Here is a 19,531-nt window from a genome sequence, read left to right on the forward strand (position 1 = left end):
CCACTGCTTCATCAGTGTCTCTCTGTTCCCAGGGGAAGAGCCTGCTGGTTCAGCTCCAGCTCTCCAAACACCACAGCAGTCCAGTTGCCCTTCCCTAACTCCCTTTTTCTGGCTGCTGTCCCCCAGGACCTCACCTCTCAGGCTTATCACATAGGGCAGACACCCAACTGGTCTCACCCATGGGGCTGCCCCGAGCTGCCTCCAGTCGCGATGCTCGCCCAGCCGCCGGTGCTGAGCATCCCCGTGTCCCTGCAGGAGGGACAGCAAGAAGCTGGTGCTGCGAAACTCCAACCCGCTGCCCGCAGCCTGGAGGCTCAGCGGGCTGGAAAACCTCGGCGAGGACTTCTCGGTGTCACAGGATGAAGGCGTGGTGGGGCCCTGCACAGAGCTGGAGGTGTACCTGCATTTCATGGCCACCAAGGCGCTGAGCGTGAAGAAGACCATCCGGCTGGAGGTGAGGGCACCCTGCTCTCCCCAGCAAGGCTCACCTGAGGTCCTGAGGGATGGAGGCAGTGCGGGGAGGGTATCCTTCAAAGAGGGCTAAAGGAGGAGGCTTCTTGAGCTTCCTTCTGCTTGTGATTTTGGGGTGGGCAGGTCTTAGCAGCAAGGGGCTCCTGCTGAAGAATGGCTTTTTGGAAACCAGGTGACTACTAGGGTGTTCTTGCAGCCGAGCTTCATCAAGCAAGTGTAAAACCACCACAGCAAGTAAATTGTGGAGTGAGGGAGAGATGTACATGCAGACACAAGCTGTGCCCCTGACGCCTGCTGCCTCAAACTGTATTTGCAATGCATCCCCGAGCATCCCCATCCCAGACAGCCGGGTGTTGTCCCCACGTGGTGTCAGCCTGGATCACGGGGCAGCATCCTGAGCCCATGCCACAGCACCTTGCTGCTCTGCAGGGCTGAATGCTGTCGTTTGGTTGTCCAGACATTGGTGCGTTCTCAGCACCCATCCTGAAGTCCATCTGTGGCTTTTAACATAGGGCAGCAAACTCTCACCCTGGGATTTTGTCCCCCATGGCTGCCTTTCAGTGAGGGTGCTGGGTGATTTAAGAGACCGATAGCCCACAAAGCAGGGGAGGCCATGGTGGAGCCAGCCAGTAGAGACAAGGACCATTCTGTCACCTACTGAAAGAATAGAGGAGAATTGTCCGAGCAGTGTTTGTTTCTTGCTGCCTCAGGTTTCAGATGCAGAGAACATCCTGGGGATTGTTCAGATTGAAAATATCCAGATCCACGCGGAGGCCTATGATGTTGCTCTGAGCATCACCATCCCTAAAGGTCAGTGGTTGCACCCAAACCAACATAGTCCAGGTTGCAGGCTGCTGGCATCTCCTGGAGGCGCAGCGTAGCACATAGAGTTGGTGGATCTGTGCTTGGAAGCAGAGAGATGGAAACCAGGCTCGTTAGCTGCTGACTCCTGCAGGTGCTCTCCAAGCAAGAGAAAGGGCAGCGGAGCAGCTAGGGAAAGCTCCCAGGATGGGGAAACCTGCTGAGGATTTTGTGATGTCTGAGAACTTTGTTTATGTACCTTGTCGCTTGGTGCAGCCTCCAGCAGCTCTCAGATATTCACCATCTCCTACCTCTCTCTGTGGGAACACTGCAGGTACAGATGGCAACGTGGATTTTGGAGTCCTTAAGGTGCTGGATGATACAAAGCAAGCACTGACCCTGAAGAACAAAGGGAAATATGAGATCGCATACAGGTGGGTCGCAGCTCTGGCTGCCTGCTCTGTCCGTGCACAGTGCCACCCTCTGCCCAGCTCTGTGTCCCGGTCTGTCCATGGCTGGAACCTTTTCCCATGCTGGCTTCCTCATAGTTTGGGTAAACACAAAATCCAGGCTCTCGTACCTCAAATATTTTAACAGAGCATACAGCCACAAGTAGTTCTTGTGGCTCAGCAGGAACCAAAAGAAGAGGCTGAAATTTAAGCTCCCCGTACTGCTGAGATTGGTTCCCTTCATTTGAGGGTGTACTCATTTCTCTCTGTGAAGGTCTTCAAAGGAGGGAATGACAAAATCAGTGTTCAATTGAGCTTACAGCACTCCTGTCTGTAGACTGTGTCAAAATCTGGGATTTCCCAAGCAGAAATGGATCCTTTCATTTATTTATTTTTTTTCCTTAAGGTCCTATGCAAGGTGCTGGCTGTGCTGCTGCCACCCAGGACCTCTAACCACGGAGGTCTTTGTTCCTTCCCTTTGTCCCCAGCTTCCTGATAGAAAATGCAGATACCAGCATCCCAGACTTGGCATCCCACTTCTCTATCCAGCCACAGGAAGGCATGCTGACCGTCTCTGAGCGCCCCGTGCAGGTCCAGCTGCTCTTCCACCCCAAGGCAGAAATAAGCATCGAGGACAAACCCATCCTGAAGTGCCAGGTGAGCTGCCCAAGCCAGGGGGCACTTGTCCAGGTGTTAGCAGGACGTGTGTCCCCTGGAAGGAAAGGTTTAGCTGGGGAACCCTCTCTTAGATGTATACAGCAGTCTTCCAGAAGCTGTTGGGGATGCTTCTTAAGTAGAGCTGAAAATCTGGCTCTGGAGGAGGCATTGAAACAGCTGGATTTAAATAGGGGAGGTTGAAGGGGACATGGGGTGGCATTAGGGGACAGCGGGGCTGGCTGCCTTGCTGCCTTACCAACCCCTCCCCTGGCTGCAGGTGATTGAGCCCAGCCTCTGCAATGGAGGGGAGACCATCGCCATCATCCCCGTGCGGGTGTCCGCCAAAGCTGTGTTCAGCAAGTACAGCATCACCCCGGCCTCGTTCATCAACTTCGGCGCCCTGGTCAACGGCACCAAGAAAACCTGCGCCATCACGCTGGAGAACAGAGGCAGCCTCGACTTTAAGTTCCTCGTCTGCAGAGCGGACCAGGATGTGTCTGGGCTGGCAAGGAAAAGGTGAGGGAAGAGCTGCAGCACCCTTCCCAGCCAGGGCTGCGGGAAGGGAAGGTGTGTGACCAGCAGGCTGGGCACTGGGTCCTGGTCCCTTTGTGAGCAGGGGACCCAAAATGCTTCAGTGTCTGCACGTGTAGGACAAAGCTGGTGGTATGGCTGGTCTGTCCCTGCCCTGTGGCAGCAGAAGGAGCCGTCAGGAATGTGAACCTGGAAGGATTTCCTTCATAGGGAGGAAGGTCAGCCCCTGGCCTCGGAGGATGGCCAGGGGAGCTCAGCACCGTGGGTGTTTCTGCTTTCTCCCCCCAGTGCCCTTTACAAGAAATCCAACCACTCCCAGGAGAATGAAAACGTAGGCAAGGTGATAACCTCTGCGAAGCAAAGCAAGCAGTCCCTGCAGAAGGAGACGAACACCTCCATGCAGGTGGGTGGCTCCTGCTCCCCCAGCGTGTGGCAGGGTCAGGGGGCTTGACTGTGCCTGGGACGGGGCTCATGGCTGTGGAATGGGATATGGTCTGTGTGTGCAGGTGCTTGGATCTCAATCCCTTCCCAGCCACCAGCAGAGGCTCGGACCTGGAGCCCTTTGGGGCTCTCCCTTCCCTGCCCTCTCACCGGGCCGCCTCTTTCCCCTCCCATCACTTCTCATGGTTGTTTCTGCTCTCCTGTTTTACCCTTGGAGGCTGAAGGATCCCAGCTACTGCCTTCACCCTTTACACCCAAACTTCCTTCTCAGTGTCACTTGGGACAAGCCAGCACAACCTCCTGGCTTGCTCACATCACCCTGGGGCTGCCCCTGGGCCTTGGACCATCCCTTCTTGCCCTTGGCCCATCTGGAGGCCAGGAGGTGGCACAGTCCTTGCTGGGGATGCCCAAGGCCAGGCTGCCAGCCCTCAGCCTCTCCCGGGGCTCTTTCTGCAGGCTCGCTTCACCGTGGGCATGTTCACGGTGTACCCCGGCTTCGGCTCCATCCATCCTGGGGACGAGCAGACAATCACGGTGGATTGCCACGCGGAGCCGCTGGGGCCGTGTGAGGAGCACCTCTCCATCGATATCAGCGACAGGGACCCCAGTGACAACCCCCTGGGCATCCCCTATACCCTGCTGGCCGAGTCCTGCCTCCCAGGTACGCCCATCCCCAGGTTCCCGTGGCCAGACCTGCTGCTGCTGAGCACCCGGACCTCTTGAAAGGGCTGCAACCCCTGAGGGTTTTCATGTGCACCAGTGGGAGAGGCTGGGAGGGGTACGTAGAAGGGCAAAGAGGAATTAATGCCCTTTAAGACTGAGGGTGCCTGGGCTTCCAGGCAAGAGTTTTGCAGTGACTTGGCCAGAAGGGGCTTATCAAGCCTTCTGTGAGGCCAACAAGGTCCAGCTAAACCCAGCAGGAAGCCTTCTCCATCTCAGCCCTCCCTCCTTTCTTCTCGCAGCGTTTGTGGCTGACGACGTAGGGTCCATCTTTGAGGAGCACCGCATCTGCAGCAACACCAACCTCTGCCAGATCCTGCAGACCATGCAGGACAAGGGCGTATTCATCACAGACGAGAACAAGTTCATCTTCACCAACGTCCTGGTTGGGCACCGGGCCACTGCTCGCTTCAAGATCCGCAACGTGGGCAAAGTCCCCTGCAACGTGGTCCTCTCCATCAGACCCATCTCTGGTAAGGTAAGAAATAGAAGCCAAGGCGATTGTTGTTCTTCTAAGGTAGGAGCCTGCCTCGTTCTCCAGGTGCACCTCACCCGTTCTAGTCCAGCTCTGTGCAGATGAAGCTATGGGGGAGAGCAGCAGCCCCAGGTGGCAGCTGGTTTGAACTCAGCATGTCTCAAGCAAGGTTTTGGCTCATTCCTCTGTTTGTGGAAGCACTCAGAGCAAGCTTTGGCCCTCCTGGGCTTTATGGCAGCTCCGTCTCTGAGGCCAGCACCACTTTGGAGCCACCCCCCGAGACAGAAGGGTCCTGTCCTGTCCCCAGCCACCATGACATGTATCAGACTACACCACACAGAAGGGTGTTTCCTCCTAACTCTGCTCCGTGCGCTTCCCCCAGCCCAACAGCCGCATCAGCGATGTTTTCGAAGTGGTCCCCGTCCAGATGTGTGTGCCCAGCCGCTCCCACACCTTCGCTACAGTGACCTTCACTCCACAAACCATGCAGAGCTACCAGTGCACTTTTGAAGCTTCACTTGATGCCCAGACAAGGTAATGCACCCTGTGAGCTCACAGGGGGACCTCTCTGATAGCTGCTTCTCCTCTGGCAGGATGTGGACCTGTCATCAATCCTGGCTCTTGTAGTAGCCCTAGGAAGAAGAGTTAGCACTGGATCACGTAGTAACTACTAGGTAGAGCAGGGCAGAAGAATAAGAGTCATAGTTTGGAGTGTATTATTGGCTATGAAGTCTGCTCAACGTTAGGTAGCCAACTGGAAGTTAGTGAATCAGAAAAATGTGGAGGTGCAGCTGCTGAGCTGGGGCTTTCCAAGGCCAAAGGGCTGGATGAAGTGGTTTCTGTGGCAGGAAGCCACCATACGTTATCTCCTCCTCGTTTATGTTCTAAGGAGACGACTGTATGTGATTAACCTAGGGTACGTCATGGTATTCCATATTAAAAAACAACTGCAGCCCTTGTAAAAGCAGCTGGTTACTCTGTCCTGGAACCACGTTCAGGACATGGGAGGATAGGGACAAGGGGTGCTGTGGGTGGCACACATTCATTGCCTGGCAAATGGAAAACGGGTTATTGCCAGCCAACAACGAATTCTCCTCTGCCCCTCCTGCAGCCCTACAGCAATTAAAGCCCAAAGCCTGACGTTTGATATCAGTGGAGAGGGGAATCTGCCTCGGGTCACGGTCCTGCGCCCGGTCCTTCACAGTAAGGGAGGGAACCCTCTGCTCCTCTTCAAGAAGCTGCTGCTGGGTGACTCCGAAAAACTCCCTCTGGTCCTTCATAACGCTGGCGGCGTACCCGTCCAGGTGAGGACTTGCCCGGGGAATGCACCCTCTGCTCTGGGAACAAGCCCTCCTCCCGTGGAGGAGAGAGAGGCCCCAGAAAACACGGCTGGGATGTGCTGCTACCCTGCATGACCCCTTCCCACCCCTCCCTGCTCGCGTTTTGGTTCTCAGTGGCAATGCGTGGTGTCCTAGTTACGTTATTTTCTATCTGACCACGTTTTTACTACATTTTCATTAAACTCAGTTGTCGTTTAATTCCATTCTGCTCATTACTTCTTAATACTCTGTCCTGTTTACTTATATTTTAACTACGTTCCATCACCTCTGACCACTTTTTCTGTCTGATTTTACTTCCACTTCACGCTAAGAGTTGTGTGTGAAGCAGAGCAGCGTGCTGGGTTCCTAGTGGTGGACCAGCAGCAGCTCAGTGGTGGTCCATGGGTTCTCCTGTACCCTCACAGATGCGGTCTTGCTGTGTTCCCTTTTCTCAGGTGATGATAGATCTGTTGGACGAAGGGGGGGTTTTCTTCCTGAGAGCCCGGCCAACCACGCAGTGCATCTACCAGGCTGCAGGTATGAAGGAGGACTCTGCTGGAGAAGGTAGATGCATTAACCATGGAGTGTGGTCATCCACACAGGGAAGGGTGTGCCCCGCTTATGGTTTGGCCAAGCAGCAGGTATTAGAGACAGTTTCTTCCCTGGGGCTTTCTCTACCCCTACCTTTTCACGTGGACTTTGCACCACAGATTGTGCTGCTCCAGAATTTCTTCCTAGCGAGCTGTAGGAATTTTTTCTGCTCTTCTGGGCATGGTGGGTCAAGCTGTGGGAAAGTCCTGGGGAACTATCAGCACTTCAGTTGGACCATCCGAGGTCTTTGCTGCATGTGGGGAGCTACCAGCCTGAACGAAGGCAGCCCTTGATCCCACAGCCAGCCACCAGAAGCCAAAAACACTATTTGATTCAGCTTAGGTATGGAAGGAGCTGGCTGGAGGCAGTTTGAGAGCCAGGTGTTAAGAAGTTAAGACACTTCAGGATATGCATGGTGTCATCATAGTCTTGTGAACACAGGAGGAACATCTAGAGCCTCTGGGGGGAGAATCTGTGCTTAGAAACAGCTGGGTTGCAGCCACTTATTCCTCTTATACCCTTTGGAGGTGTTTTCTCTGTACAGCTGTGTCCCTGTCTCTCACTTCACTCTGCAGGGACGAAGCCCCACACCGCTTCCCTGGTCCTGCACCGTGGGGAATCAGCAGAGTTCGACGTGCTTTTCAAACCCAGCCTGCCCCAGCGCGTGGAAGGGAAGATCCACCTGTCCGTGGTGGACAACCCCTACGAAGAGACCAACATTCAGCTGGTGGGTGAAGGCTACGAGGATGACTTCACGATAGACAATATCCATGGACTCGTGGCAGACAGCGCTGAGGAGAGCCCTGAGGAGACCTCTGAGGGTGATCTGGAGGAGGACACAATTGAAGGTAAGAGAGGAGAGGCTGCCAAGAGGGAATAAAGAATAGGAAAGTACACGTTTCTGTTCACCCTGGGCCAGTGTGGTGTGGCATAGCCTTAGTGGACAGATCCTGTTGCCTTCTGTAGCCTGCACAGCAGCCACACGTGGGAACACGAGGGCCACAGGAGGTCTATTGGCATGTGGTGTCCTGTGGGGATGAAGGCCATCTATGATCCCATATCCTCTCCACCAGGATGTCCCATGTCACTCACCAGGCCTGGTGGTCTGTGAGCGTGCCTGCCATGGGTATGCTGCAATGCACGTCCCTCTGCACCACGTTCAGGGACGTGTCAGGGTGTATCTCTGAGGGACGGGGGTAGAGCAGGGAAGTGCATCTCCCAGATGCAGGAGGGCTTGGAGCAAGGAAAAGAGTTGGACGTGCATGTTCTGGGGGTGGATGGACCTGGCTGCCCGCTGACATCCCTTGTGCTTCTTAACAGCTGTCAGAGCAGATCACATCCAGTTCGGGGACTGTCACATTGGGAAGCCCTACCAGGCCACCTTCACGATCACCAACCGCAGCCGGGCGGAGGCGATGCGGTTCGAGTGGCCGGCAGGCCCCCCGTTTCACTTCTCCCCCCAGGTGAGCTCAGGCAGTTCTGCCTTTCCCACTACCCAAACACTGCCAGACATCTCCTGGGATCCACCGGTGACTTTCCACGTACTGGTGCCACGTTTCAGTGCCCCAAGCAGATGCTGACTCTGCCAGACACGCAGCTTTGTTCGGGCAGGGCTCTCCACCCCACCAAAAAGGCTCTCTGCTATGGGAGGTGGTGTCCTCACTGCCGGTCCTGCCCTTGCTGCTGATTCCAGTTTGGTTGGCTCTCTGCTGTAGGTGGGACACCTCCATGCTGGCTGCACTAAGGACATCACAGTGACCTTGAAATCAGACGTGGCAGTCACCTTCAGAAGACAGCCTGTGAGGTGCAAGGTGGCCAGGATCGCCTTCCAGCTGCCACCGGAGCAGGTCACCGACTGGGACGACCGCCTGCGCACTGTCAAGTGGGTGGATACCACGAGGGACCAGGCAGCCACATGGCCTGTCAAGAAGAAGGTAAGGAGCACGACAGCAAAAGCTCACCCAGCTTCCACAAAACTAGGTGGCCACGGCAGCAGGCCACCATCTGCTGGCTTAGCAGTCCCTGCTTCCCCCTGAAATGTGAGCCATCTGTGAGTTTTAACCAGTGGTGTGTTTCTGGGGAGAGATGGATTCACTGCGACCTGTTATGCTCACACGAGATGGGGAAGTCTGTTGGTGAGAGGTGTTTTAGTCACTTGCAAATGTCGGTCTCAGAAGTGTTACAGCCCATGTTATTTTATTTTTAGAACATTTTATTTAGAACATTTTATATTTAGAACACATTTTAGGGTGTTAATAACTCTTCATCTGATTCAGTGCCTTTTGTGCCAATGGAGAGTTAACCCCACTGTGCTCTAGCTCTTCTTTTGAAGTGGAGAGTGAAACTTGCTCTCATCTGCGCACTCTGGCTAGCCCACTGGCACATTTTGGGTGAGCTCTGTTTATGCTACTGAGATTTCTGTTGTGGTCTCTATATCATGTGGGATATCTCATAATGGAGCAGCCCCAGCAGCATGGGGCAGTCATATGGGAGTCCAGAGTATAGTCTCTGGAAGCTCTTGCTTTCCTATAATTAGTGATGAAGCACTCTTGAGCGTCTCTTCTTTGGTTTCTGAGCTGTTGTAAGACCCCCAAACCATTTTTTTTCCTCCAACCTTCTACCATTAGTAGCCAGAGATTTCCCTTGTAAATTCATTCCCATCCCAGGATGCCTGGCAGCTGTTGTCCCACACGTGACATTTGGAAAGCACGTTCTAGATTTGTTCATTCTTGGGTTTCTCTATTCACGGAGCTCCACCAGGGGAGCTTAATCCCAATTTAGAGACGTGACAGATTTGTAGGGTGCCAGGAAAAAAGGTCGCTCTACAGAATTAGAACATGGGGACTGATAGCTGGTCATCATCCCCACCAGTGTGCTCACAGTCATGGTGGTGACTGCTTCAAGCAGCATGAAGGAACAAACACCTTAGTGATTAGCAGCAGGGCCAGATTTTGTCCTCCTTCCAGGGAAATAAATGGGAACGGTCCTTCCTAACCCCTAAACGTGGTTGGTTTTGGAGGCCCAAAGGCTCCAAGCTCAGTCTGGCTTTCTGGGCCCTGCTCAGTGATTCCTCCCTGTCCTCTTTGGAGGTGATTGAGACAGACCCAGAACCAGCACACAGCCTCCTGGAGAGGAGCAGCCGCGAGGTGGAGCTTCGCCTCAGCGCTGTCGTTGATTACGCCGAGTTCAAGCTGGAGACGGACGCGATTCAGTTCAAGGAGACCTTGCTCTTCCAGACGAGGACGTTCACGTGAGTGGTGAAGGTCAGGCAGGGAGCAGCCTTTGCCCAGGCCTGCCACAGCACCACACAGCCAGTGCCTGCTTCCCCAGAGCCGTGGTGGGCTCCAGTGGCCGCTGCTTTTCCTTCTACTCATGCTCCCATACCACCAGCCCCTGACACGCTCATTGCACAGCCATTTCATAAACCTCTTCCAATTTCCATCAGGCTGCTGAGACTTGGAGGGGAATGCTCCTGGCTGCGGTGCTGGGGAGGTGCAATTCTGATGGGCCTTTCTGCTGAGAGCAACCATGGTTTTGCTCTCCTTGCATGTTGCCAGTCCTCACTTGCTCAAGGACAAGTTTGCTGTCAAAATGATGCCAACTTGAGACATGAGGCTGGAATAAACCCCTTGGGTTAAGTCTCCCAGGCACCGTGTCTGCACCTTCCTCTAAATTCTAAACTTGCAATTACTTTGCCCCTGGCAGCCCAGGACAGCAATGGAGGCAAGGCTGGGGAAGAACACACTGCTCAGCACAAAGAAGGGCGCCAGGAGCCCACATGGCAGTGTTACTTCTCTACTTGGTTCAAATTTATGTTTTTTGCTTTGTTTTGTTTTGTTTTCCCTCTTGCTTTCCAGTTTCCAGCTGTCCAACACAGGGAACGTGGCCCTGGAATACACCTGGATGGAGGACGTGGGGGATGAAAGGGCAGCAAGCCGAGCTGGGGAGCTGCTCCTCACCACCCTGAAAGGTAAGGCACTGGCTCTGCGTGGCAGCTGGGGTTGCCCGGTGTGTTTTAGTCACTAATTTAAACTGGACTTAATGCTGTCTCTAAGAGATGAGGCTGTCTGACATGAAATAGCACCCAGAAATTTTCCCAGGTGCTATAACACACTGATCTCTACAGCTAGTTGACACAGGTTTGACCCAGGCCAATTCTGACAGTAGTTCCTGGAAATATTTTGGGAGCAAGCGCTGGCCAGAAACCATTCTGCGGGAGAAGTCTGCATCTAGTAACTCCATTCTGGAGATGGAGAGAGTTTAACACGGAGTGAAGCAGCTGGCTTCAGTCCTGCGCTCATTTAATTTGCTAACAGAGACATAGCCTTCATCTGTGGAGTGATGTTCAGTGTCGTGTCGTGTTTTGATCTAAGTAGTTCTCTCGTTCTGCTGGGCCTTTTCACTCTATTTGTCCTCTCCTGTCCCCAAATCTCCCTGCTGTCTGTCCTCACTTTCACACCTATCCTTGAGACTTTCCAGGATTACAACTCGGCCAGCAGTGACACAGGAGCAAGATGACCTTGACCACTCTGTTCCTCGATGGGAGACCTGCTGAAAGCATGGCCTTAGGGACATGCCAAGAGCATCCCGTCTCTCCTCCCATCCACTTGCAGCAGGAGGAGCACCAGATTCCTTCTTGGAAGAAGATGTCCTGCTAACCTCTTCCTTCATGCAGGGCATTTCGTCTCCTGTGCTTCTGGTGCCTCTGAGAAGCTCCAGCCCAGCCAGAGGGGCCACTCTCTGGGGCACGACTCGTCCTCCCTGAGCTCGCCCCCGAGCACCGTCTCTGCCACCTCGCTCTTCTCTGTCGAGCCCCGCAGTGGCACCATCCCTGCCGGCCAGGAGCAGCCCTTCCAGATGAAGTTCTCCCCGGTGTACATGGGGGACTTTGAGAGCCGCATGCTCTGCAGGTAGGAAGCATCCAGGATCGCTAACTTGTTAACTCAGGCTACCCTGAGTCATGGTATTGCCTCTGACTTGGGGGGTGGGAATGCAGAGCTGGGGACAGCAAACCCCAAGAGTCTGCAGAAACAACGAGCACTCAGGACCAAATAAAGATGGACTGGACTTGTAAAAGCAGATATGGAGACACTGGGAAATGACATTTTATTTTTAAGCTCCTGAAGGATTGCGAAATCTGGAATGAGAGATCCAGAAAGGCTGTCTAGGGGCCAGCTAACCCCTAGCTATGCTTTATCAGACAAACACGACCTCCTTCTCCATGCGGAAATTTGTGTGCTGCTCTAGGCACACCTCTGTTCATGTTTCTGCCATGTCAGCTTTGCAGTTCTGTTTGACAATGCTTGCACTGAGAGAGGATGCAGCACAAGCAGCCAGCAGTATGGAAATAATAACACCAGCCCCTTTCTTCCTAGTATTCCCAACCTGAAGCCGAATCAAAAGGGCCCAGAAGTGATCGTGAAGGGGAGAAGCCAGATGCCATTTTGCCACTTCGAGCTGGAAGACTCCGACTACATCACTGCAGAAAGGCGCAGCCCCGAGCTGCAGAACCCGAAGGGGACAACACTGGGCCTCAACACGAGGGTGGTCGAGTTTGCAGCAATCGGCGTGTGTAGCAGGAACAGCAGGTAGGTGTGGGCATGGCTGCCCCTGTTGATGGTCTCTTGGTCACCCCCCTCAACCAGAGACCTCTCCAGCTCCTCTTCCAAGCCCCATGGCACATCTGCACCACATCTGTGACCTGCTGACGTGGCTGGAACAAGCTGGTCAGTGGCCAAGACCACGTGGCCAATTTTTTTGTTCTCTTTGCCCTTTTCTTCAATATCACAGCTGGTAATGCCTCCTCAGTTGGTGTGGGTTAGTCTGGGAGGACCACGCATAGCCTGTGTTACGTGGCCATACAGCCTTTGTCCCTTTGAAAAGCATCCTCAGGACATTTTTGCTCCTTTGAGGCACCGGTCAACAGGGTCAGCAAAGGCTGCAACTAGTACAGACACTATCACCTTCCAAAGGAGTCTTGCTGAACTTGATTTACCTTTTTAATGTGCAAAAGTTTGCCTATGCCCTTGCTAATTTCTTTCTCAATGGCTGTTGTTATGTCTGCCTGGGAGACAAACAGGGCTCCCAAAAAGCAGCTGCAACGTTCATGGTGCCAGCATTGTCCACCTGTACCCAACAACTGGATGTCAACCAGGACTGGCGGTGCCTGATATTTGCAGCAGGATGGAATTATTGACCTCCCAATGCCACCTTCATAGTCTTTTTCACTTTGTGTGCCCAGGACCTTCATGGTTATGAACCCAACCAGTTCAGCATACTCCTTCCAGTGGACTTGCCAAGACCCTGCAGCTCCACCAGGACAGACAGCTTTCTTCTGCCTCACAGAGAGAGGGCAGATCCAGCCGGGGAAGAAAGCAGAGGTGGGTGCAGAAAGAGAAGAAGGTGGGTTCAGCACACATGCGCACCAGTTTGGCACCAGCTGTGTCTGCACTCTCGGGATGTCCCACCTCATTGTGAGCTTGCTAAACCATGAAGCAACCTTTGAATACAGCACAAACAAGCTGGGAGATGAACCTGTTGTCACACTGTACCCCACTGGCCATGCCTTTGGGCTGTAAGTGGCATGGTGGCCTCTTTCTGACTTGGCAGTGCATGAGGTGGAGCTTTCTGGGGTTTCTCTATGGTGCAGCATGCATCCCTCTTCCCTTACCCCTGCCAAGGGCAGCAACTTCCCTTCATTTGCCTCTTTCTCCCCAGATGAAGTTTGAATTCATCCCCCGGCATCTGGACATCACAGAGTCGTTTTGGGTCTTTACGATCCCTGAGCAGAGCGTTTCTGTCCCGTTCCTGCTGGTGGGCAACACCACCGACCCGCTGGTGACTCTGGACAGGTCCCACCTGAACTTCCACTTGCTGTTAGTCGGTGAGCACCACGGTTGTACCTTATGCACTCAGATGTGTGCTGCTCCAGTCCTCCTGCTCCAGCAAGCTCCAAAAAGGAAGCTGGAAATGGGATCAGGCACTGGTGTGAGCAGATCAGCCAGATCCTGGACATGAGTGTATGAGGGAGAGGAAGGGGAAGGGAGGGAGACGTGGGTGTTTGGGGCATAGTGCATGGCTGGGGCTTCTAAGAGAGGATTTGGAGGTGATACTGGGGATCCCAGGGGTCAGAAGCCCGTGCTCCCCCTGGCCAGGAGTACCATGCAGCAGTGGCCCAGCTGCCAAAGGGTTTGCAGCAGCTGCTCCATCCCTTCCCCAGGGCACAAGGTACACCAGACCATCTATATGATCAACAGCGAGAAAGAAGCCTTCAGCTTTGCCTTCAGAGAAAGCTCTCTCTTCTCAGAGGGATGCAACACCTCCGTGAAAATAGAGCCCCTGGAAGGCTCCATCGCTCCCCTTTCAAGGTAATGCAGCAGCATCCCTGGCCATGTTCCCTTTCCCACCTGCCAAACATTGCACGCTCACCTTGCTTTTGAGGCTTTCTCCCCTCTGTAGTCATGAGATGACTCGCAGCAATAGCACACGTCCAGCTTGTTTCAGTCCTTCCCCCCTGGGGACACCATGGGTCAGCACGTTTCTCTGTCTGGTGGCTGTGTCTGGGTTTCGCTGGACTTCCAGGCCCCTTTCCTAGAAAAGTGTGAGCTTGGATCTTTTATTTTTGATGACAAAAGCACATTCTGGGGCTTCACCCTGAGCCAAGGGCTGTGCAAGCAGTGCCACAGGCCACCAGCACACCTGCTGACCCACCGAGGATGTCCCTGTGCCTACTCATAGCCTGCCACAGTGCCTGGAGAGAATGTGAGCTCTGGGTGGCTTTGCTGTGGCTTAAAAGATGCTGAGTTGTGACCTGGCACCGGCTGTGTGATAAGAGAGCACCCCATATCAGTTACTGCTCTCCCATGAGCCAGGCAGTACAGGGCCAAAAAAGACGTCAGAGGTGGTGAACGGAGCAGAAAAAAGGGTCTCCTTTCCCCAGGCTTCCCATTACAGTCTCCTTCACACCGACACTGGAAGGAGAGGTGGTCTTCAACCTCAAGTGTGATGTCAAGAGGAAGACGGAGCCCCTCTGCTTGAATATCAAGGCCAGTGGCTACAGCACGAGTGTGTCCGTCAGGTGTGAGCATGGCGACGGCTGCAGCACCGAGCTCAGCACGCAGGACATCAACATCATTGATTTTGAGGAGGTGAGCAGGGCTTGGTTATCTTCGTTTAGGTGTATAAGCTGGTCTCAAGAGAGCGAGGCTGAGCCTTGACAGCGGTCCCCAGCCCCAGGAAGGCCCCAGGAGCACACGAGGAAGGAGCACGTGCTGTCAGCTGGTGCTCCACGTGTCCTCGCCTCTGTCTCCCTGCAGGTGCAGCTGAACGAGAGCACCAAGTGCGTCTTCAGCATCCACAATAGCGGAAAATTCGGCTTCAGCTTTTTGTGGGAGCTGAGCGGCCCTGCAGCCCGGGTGCAGCACCTCACCCTTGTCCCTCAGACGGGCAATGTGCAGGCTGAGAGCAAAGTGGAGACCCAGCTGGTCTTCCACCCACTGAAAATGTGCTCTTTAAAGGACGTGGAGCTGACGCTGCAGGTGAGGCACCCATGTTTGGCACGGGACCTTCGCCTTCCCCATGCACCAGCAGGAGCCATGACTCCCAAAAACCTTCCCCTCCCAGGCCACCTTCTGCTGTCCTTCGGCACCTGGTTTTCCTTATTGTCCCCCGTGCCATTCCTCAGCCACCTCTGCTGTTTGTGGTTGCAGTTCCCATCCCTTCAGCTGGCTCACGCTGTCTCTCTGCCCCCCAGATCAGCCAGGGTCCCACGTTTATCTGCATGTTCCTGGCCACCGTGGTAGTGCCCGCTGTCCAGTTCTCTACCACCAGACTCAACTTTGGAGCCTGCTTTGTCTACCAGGCTGGGATGCCACCTGCCCAGCAGATCCTCATCATCACGAACAAAGCAGACAAGGATGTCAGGTAGGGCCTCACACGCTCCTTCAGCCCTTGCTTGGTGTGTCCTGGCTCCATGTCCTTGCAGCAAGCAGGGCTGTTGGCCAAACAGGGGTTGGGCTGCATGAGGAGACAGGGTCGGGTGTCACAGGCAGGCTGAGCAGGCTGCACCGCTCTGCTCTGAGCTCCTGGGGTCTGACCAAAAGCCTGGCTGAGGTGTCCCAGGGAAGCCACAACAGCAGGGAGCTGGGTGCAGCCCGTGGACCCAGCCCATCCTGCACGCTGAGCGTGACACCCTGCCTGGCAGCAGGAGCCCCTATCTGTTTGTTGAGCTTTTCGGCTGCTTTACCCCAGAATTGATGCTATCTTTATGTTCAAACGTGCTGCTCCCTCCTGCTGTGACACAGCAGGCTCCTTTGTGCCCAGCTGTGCTGGCTGTGAGGCTTCACTAAGCATTCCCCTGGGATGCATTTGCCATCATTCACCTCTCCTCGGGCTGCCAGCCACACAAGGGACCAGGTCAGCCCATTTCCCACTGCTGAGCACGAGGAGACCTCATGCCAGGATAACGCACCCCGGGAGGGACCATCCGGGCCCTCCTGGCCTGAGGATGCAGTGAGAGGAGATGGGAGAGCCCCGAGCAGCCCCGATGTCTCTCGTGGAGCACACGCAGCCTTGTGACACCTCTGCTTCTCCCTGTGCTTTCTGCCAGCCTGAGCTGCCTGTTCGAAGGCACCGCGTACCTGGAGGTGGGCTGCCCAGCGTGCATCCTTCTCCCGGGAGGGGCCGTGGAGGTGCCCGTCACTTTCTATCCCAGAGAGGTTGCATCTTACCAGGAGCTCATCCGTTTTGAAATCAATGGCCTTTACCACCAGACTGTGGAGATCCAAGGAAGGGGCACGGAAATGAAGGTGGGATGACATCCAAATCCTAAAACTCGAGTTACAGCCCGCCAGCATGGCTCTCTCTCTCACTTCCCCACCCCTCTTCCCTTGCCCTCTTCTGCTTTTCTGCCATGAGGGGGTAGAAAACCTTTCCTCCTCCTTGCCTTTTGCTTCATACTAATCCCTCCTGCCTCAGGTTGATGTCGTGGAACCACAAGGAAAGGTGGTGAAGCTGGGAGCCCTCTCCATCGGGCAGACGGTGAAGAAGACTGTCACCATAGCAAACAACAGTCTCGCCCCGCTCACTTTCAAGCTCAGCTTCAAGTCCTCTGTGCCAGAGCTGCAAGAACACGGGGTAAGGCTGCTCCAGGTGGGAGCTAGCATTAATTGCAGTTGTGTGCTGTGTTGGCTGCCGGTGTGCTGCCCTGCCCTGCCTCCTGAGGGTGCTCGATCAGCAGATACCTGCGATGTGAGGTGTCACAGCTCCCCTAGCAGCCAGCAGTGAGAAGCAGGCACGATTCCTCTAGCTTGGTTCAAACACCAGTGTTTGGATGTGGCCGTGTATTTCAGATATGGGAAGGTAAGGGAGGCAAACCAGTCTTTGATGACCGAGAGTTACAGCTCTCTTGAGGTTTGCACAGAATGGCTTTGGAAGGTGCAGTCCTGCTTGCCATGGCCAGAAGGATGTGTCACAGGAAAACACCTTAAGAGGGCGAGATTCACAGCTCGGTTGCCAGATGAAGCAGTTTCCACCCGTTTCTTTGCGCAGGTTCTCTGCTTGCACCCCACCGGCGAACTGAATCTGAAGCCCAAAGGAGACACCTGCAAAGTGGAGGTGGTTTTCTCCCCAAAGCGCCGCATCCAGCCGTTCGCTGGGGAAGTGATTCTGGAGAGCAAGGGGCTGGCGCTCTCCCTCTTCATGGTGCGGGGCTCCTGCCAGGGCATCCACGTCAGCCTGGACCAGGAGCACCTCAACTTTGGAGCAGTGCTGCAGCAGAGCCAGGTGTCGCAGCGCATCGTCATGCAGAACACGGGAGACATAGGAGTCAAGTAAGGCAACCCCCTACTCCGTCTGAGCGCTGGGAGCTTGGGCGAGGGTTGGGTAGTGCTGTAGCTTGCCCAGACAGCTCTCCTCTGCTTTTCTCGTCCCACTGGAGAGCTGTGCAGCCGAGATTGTGCAGCTGGGATACACCCACATCTTTTATAGACGGGTGCAAGCTGAGTCCTGCTCAGCTTGAAACCTTGCCATCCCTGAGATCCTGCGGAGAAGCCCACAGGAGGTTTGGAGCAGCACATGGCATCCGCAGCCTCCCCATCGCTAATCCTTCCTTCTGTCTTTGTGCTCTCCTTGGCAAGGTTTAGGTGGGACGTCAAGAGCTTCAAGCCCGATTTCTCCATCAGCCCCACGAAGGGGTACATCTCCCCAGGAATGGACGTCCCCTTCGTCGTCAGCTTCCACCCCTTGAAGCCGAGCCTGGCCATCCAGTACGAGGGGCTGCGGTGCTCCATCCAGGGCAGTGAGCCACTGAGGCTTACGCTGGCAGGGTGCTGCCTGGAGGCCCCCGTGAGCAAAGAGGTAACAGCAGCAGGGCCAGGATGGAGACTGGAGGCCCCTCACCTGCTCCCCATTTCTTTCTCCCCTCCTTGGGAAGCTGCAGCCTCATCAGCAGCATGCAAAAGACTCGTTCCTCTCCCTTTTTCTGAGAACAAGCAGCTTGGTTGACCCCAAAGCCTATGGTCTGAATGGACATGTTGCATATAACTTTTCCTAAAATGTGTCTTGCTGCGCTCCAGAGCCTGGTATAGATCCGTTCGGAGTCCTTTACAGCTCTCCCAGTCCCCCAGACAGCGCAGGACCCCCTTCCAGCTGGGGCTGATAGCCCACACTGCCTGCCCCACAGCTCCCACCCCAACACCAGGCTTCTGCCTCTTCTTTTGCCCCCTCTGCCAGCTGGTGAGCAGGTGCCAGCCCCGTGGCAGTGAAAGGATCCCTCTGGACAGCCAGGCCCCCTCTGTGCTCCTCCGTTGCAGACGCTGATGTTTGCATGTGACGTGCGTGAGACACACAGCCAGACCGTCCTCCTGTCCAACCCGAGCAACGAGGCCTGCACCGTGAAGCCCATCATTGAGGGCGAACACTGGAAAGGGCCTGAATTTTTCCACCTGGAGGCCAACGAGCAAAACAAGCCCTACAAGATCACCTACAACCCCCTAACCATGAGCTCCGACAAAAAGAAGCACCAGGTATGTGACGGGCCAGCATGCTGACCCTTGTAGCATGACCCCCAGAGCTCCCCCTGCTTTGGGCAGGAGGTTGGACAAGATGTTCTCCCCCAAACCTGGGTTATGATCAACTTATCCTGTGATCCTCTGTTGGAAGCTGGGTTTCTGCGTGGCTAAAGGCCAGGCATAGAAGAGCTAATCTGAAAAGCCAGGTTGTCTGAAGGCCCAGGAAATGAGATTTATTCTCATGTTACAGCTCCTGGTCCCTGCCCGTGCAGCCCAGGGAGGCTCAGAGCCCTCCATGCTCAACCCTGTGGGCTGCACAAGCTCCCCAAGCCCTGGGCAGCACTGTGCTGCTGGTCCTGCCGTGGCTCGGGGTCTTTTTGCAACAAGGGGGGCAAAGCTGTGCTGCTGGTCTGAGAGCAGTCTGTCGGGTGGGATCCTGCCCAGGGCCTCTCTTGGCATCGCCTTCAGCGATGTGGGAGCTTTGGAAGGAGCCTTTCCTAAGGGGCCCAGGCTGAACAGAGAGGGGTGATTTTTCCCTTCCATTTCCATGTGCACTGTTTGTGAGACAAGCCCTTAGATCAAGGGTAGTCAAGCTTAGCAATGCCCTGTGCTTGTGCCAGCCTGAGCGGGGACAGTGACACCACCTCCACCTGTGGTCACAGCTCTACTGCCTGCATCACTCAGTGCTGCTCGAGTCACAAGGACCTACAACAGTCTGGGGGTGCTTGAGAGCCAGTAGCTGTTCTGGCCAGAAAGCAAAAGAGCTCACCCCATCCCGTTCTTTATTTCTAGGGCTCCATCTTCTTCCCCTTGCCAGACGGGACAGGTTTGCACTACCTCCTGCAGGGGACTGCTGAGGGCCCCAAGTGTTCGGGGACCATCGTTCGGGAGGTACCGTGCAGGACGTCCTACACCGAGCTCATCCCCGTCTCCAACTGGCTGAGCAGACCCCAGAGGTGAGTCGTGCCCCGAAGCCTCATCCCACCAGCAGTCCCTGCAGCGCCTGGGAGCTCCTTCCAGCAAGCTTCTCCTTGGCCACTTGTGGCCATGGGTGCCTGGGGTCACAGT

General features: G+C 55.0%; 1 protein-coding gene across 1 annotated transcript in view; it reads left to right on the forward strand.

Moving 5' to 3' along the window:
- HYDIN (HYDIN axonemal central pair apparatus protein) overlaps positions 1-19,531 on the forward strand; it is a gene marked incomplete at both ends in the record, with an annotated part of 111,792 nt that overhangs the window by 89,939 nt on the left and 2,322 nt on the right. The window contains 30 exons of the mRNA XM_084294839.1: positions 256-454; positions 1,182-1,281; positions 1,607-1,706; positions 2,210-2,378; positions 2,656-2,894; positions 3,198-3,312; positions 3,807-4,011; positions 4,313-4,548; positions 4,928-5,079; positions 5,657-5,849; positions 6,320-6,428; positions 7,031-7,303; positions 7,776-7,918; positions 8,171-8,389; positions 9,545-9,705; positions 10,313-10,425; positions 11,131-11,365; positions 11,831-12,043; positions 12,697-12,835; positions 13,173-13,338; positions 13,675-13,822; positions 14,395-14,602; positions 14,771-14,992; positions 15,208-15,377; positions 16,063-16,261; positions 16,431-16,589; positions 17,004-17,284; positions 17,591-17,810; positions 18,266-18,478; positions 19,256-19,419. Coding sequence (XP_084150965.1) covers positions 256-454; positions 1,182-1,281; positions 1,607-1,706; positions 2,210-2,378; positions 2,656-2,894; positions 3,198-3,312; positions 3,807-4,011; positions 4,313-4,548; positions 4,928-5,079; positions 5,657-5,849; positions 6,320-6,428; positions 7,031-7,303; positions 7,776-7,918; positions 8,171-8,389; positions 9,545-9,705; positions 10,313-10,425; positions 11,131-11,365; positions 11,831-12,043; positions 12,697-12,835; positions 13,173-13,338; positions 13,675-13,822; positions 14,395-14,602; positions 14,771-14,992; positions 15,208-15,377; positions 16,063-16,261; positions 16,431-16,589; positions 17,004-17,284; positions 17,591-17,810; positions 18,266-18,478; positions 19,256-19,419 — 5,463 coding nt within the window. The remainder of the gene's footprint in view (positions 1-255; positions 455-1,181; positions 1,282-1,606; positions 1,707-2,209; positions 2,379-2,655; positions 2,895-3,197; positions 3,313-3,806; positions 4,012-4,312; positions 4,549-4,927; positions 5,080-5,656; positions 5,850-6,319; positions 6,429-7,030; positions 7,304-7,775; positions 7,919-8,170; positions 8,390-9,544; positions 9,706-10,312; positions 10,426-11,130; positions 11,366-11,830; positions 12,044-12,696; positions 12,836-13,172; positions 13,339-13,674; positions 13,823-14,394; positions 14,603-14,770; positions 14,993-15,207; positions 15,378-16,062; positions 16,262-16,430; positions 16,590-17,003; positions 17,285-17,590; positions 17,811-18,265; positions 18,479-19,255; positions 19,420-19,531) is intronic.

Source organism: Netta rufina, assembly GCF_964035555.1.
Source record: "Netta rufina genome assembly, chromosome: 13".
Classification (NCBI taxonomy): Eukaryota; Metazoa; Chordata; class Aves; order Anseriformes; family Anatidae; genus Netta; species Netta rufina.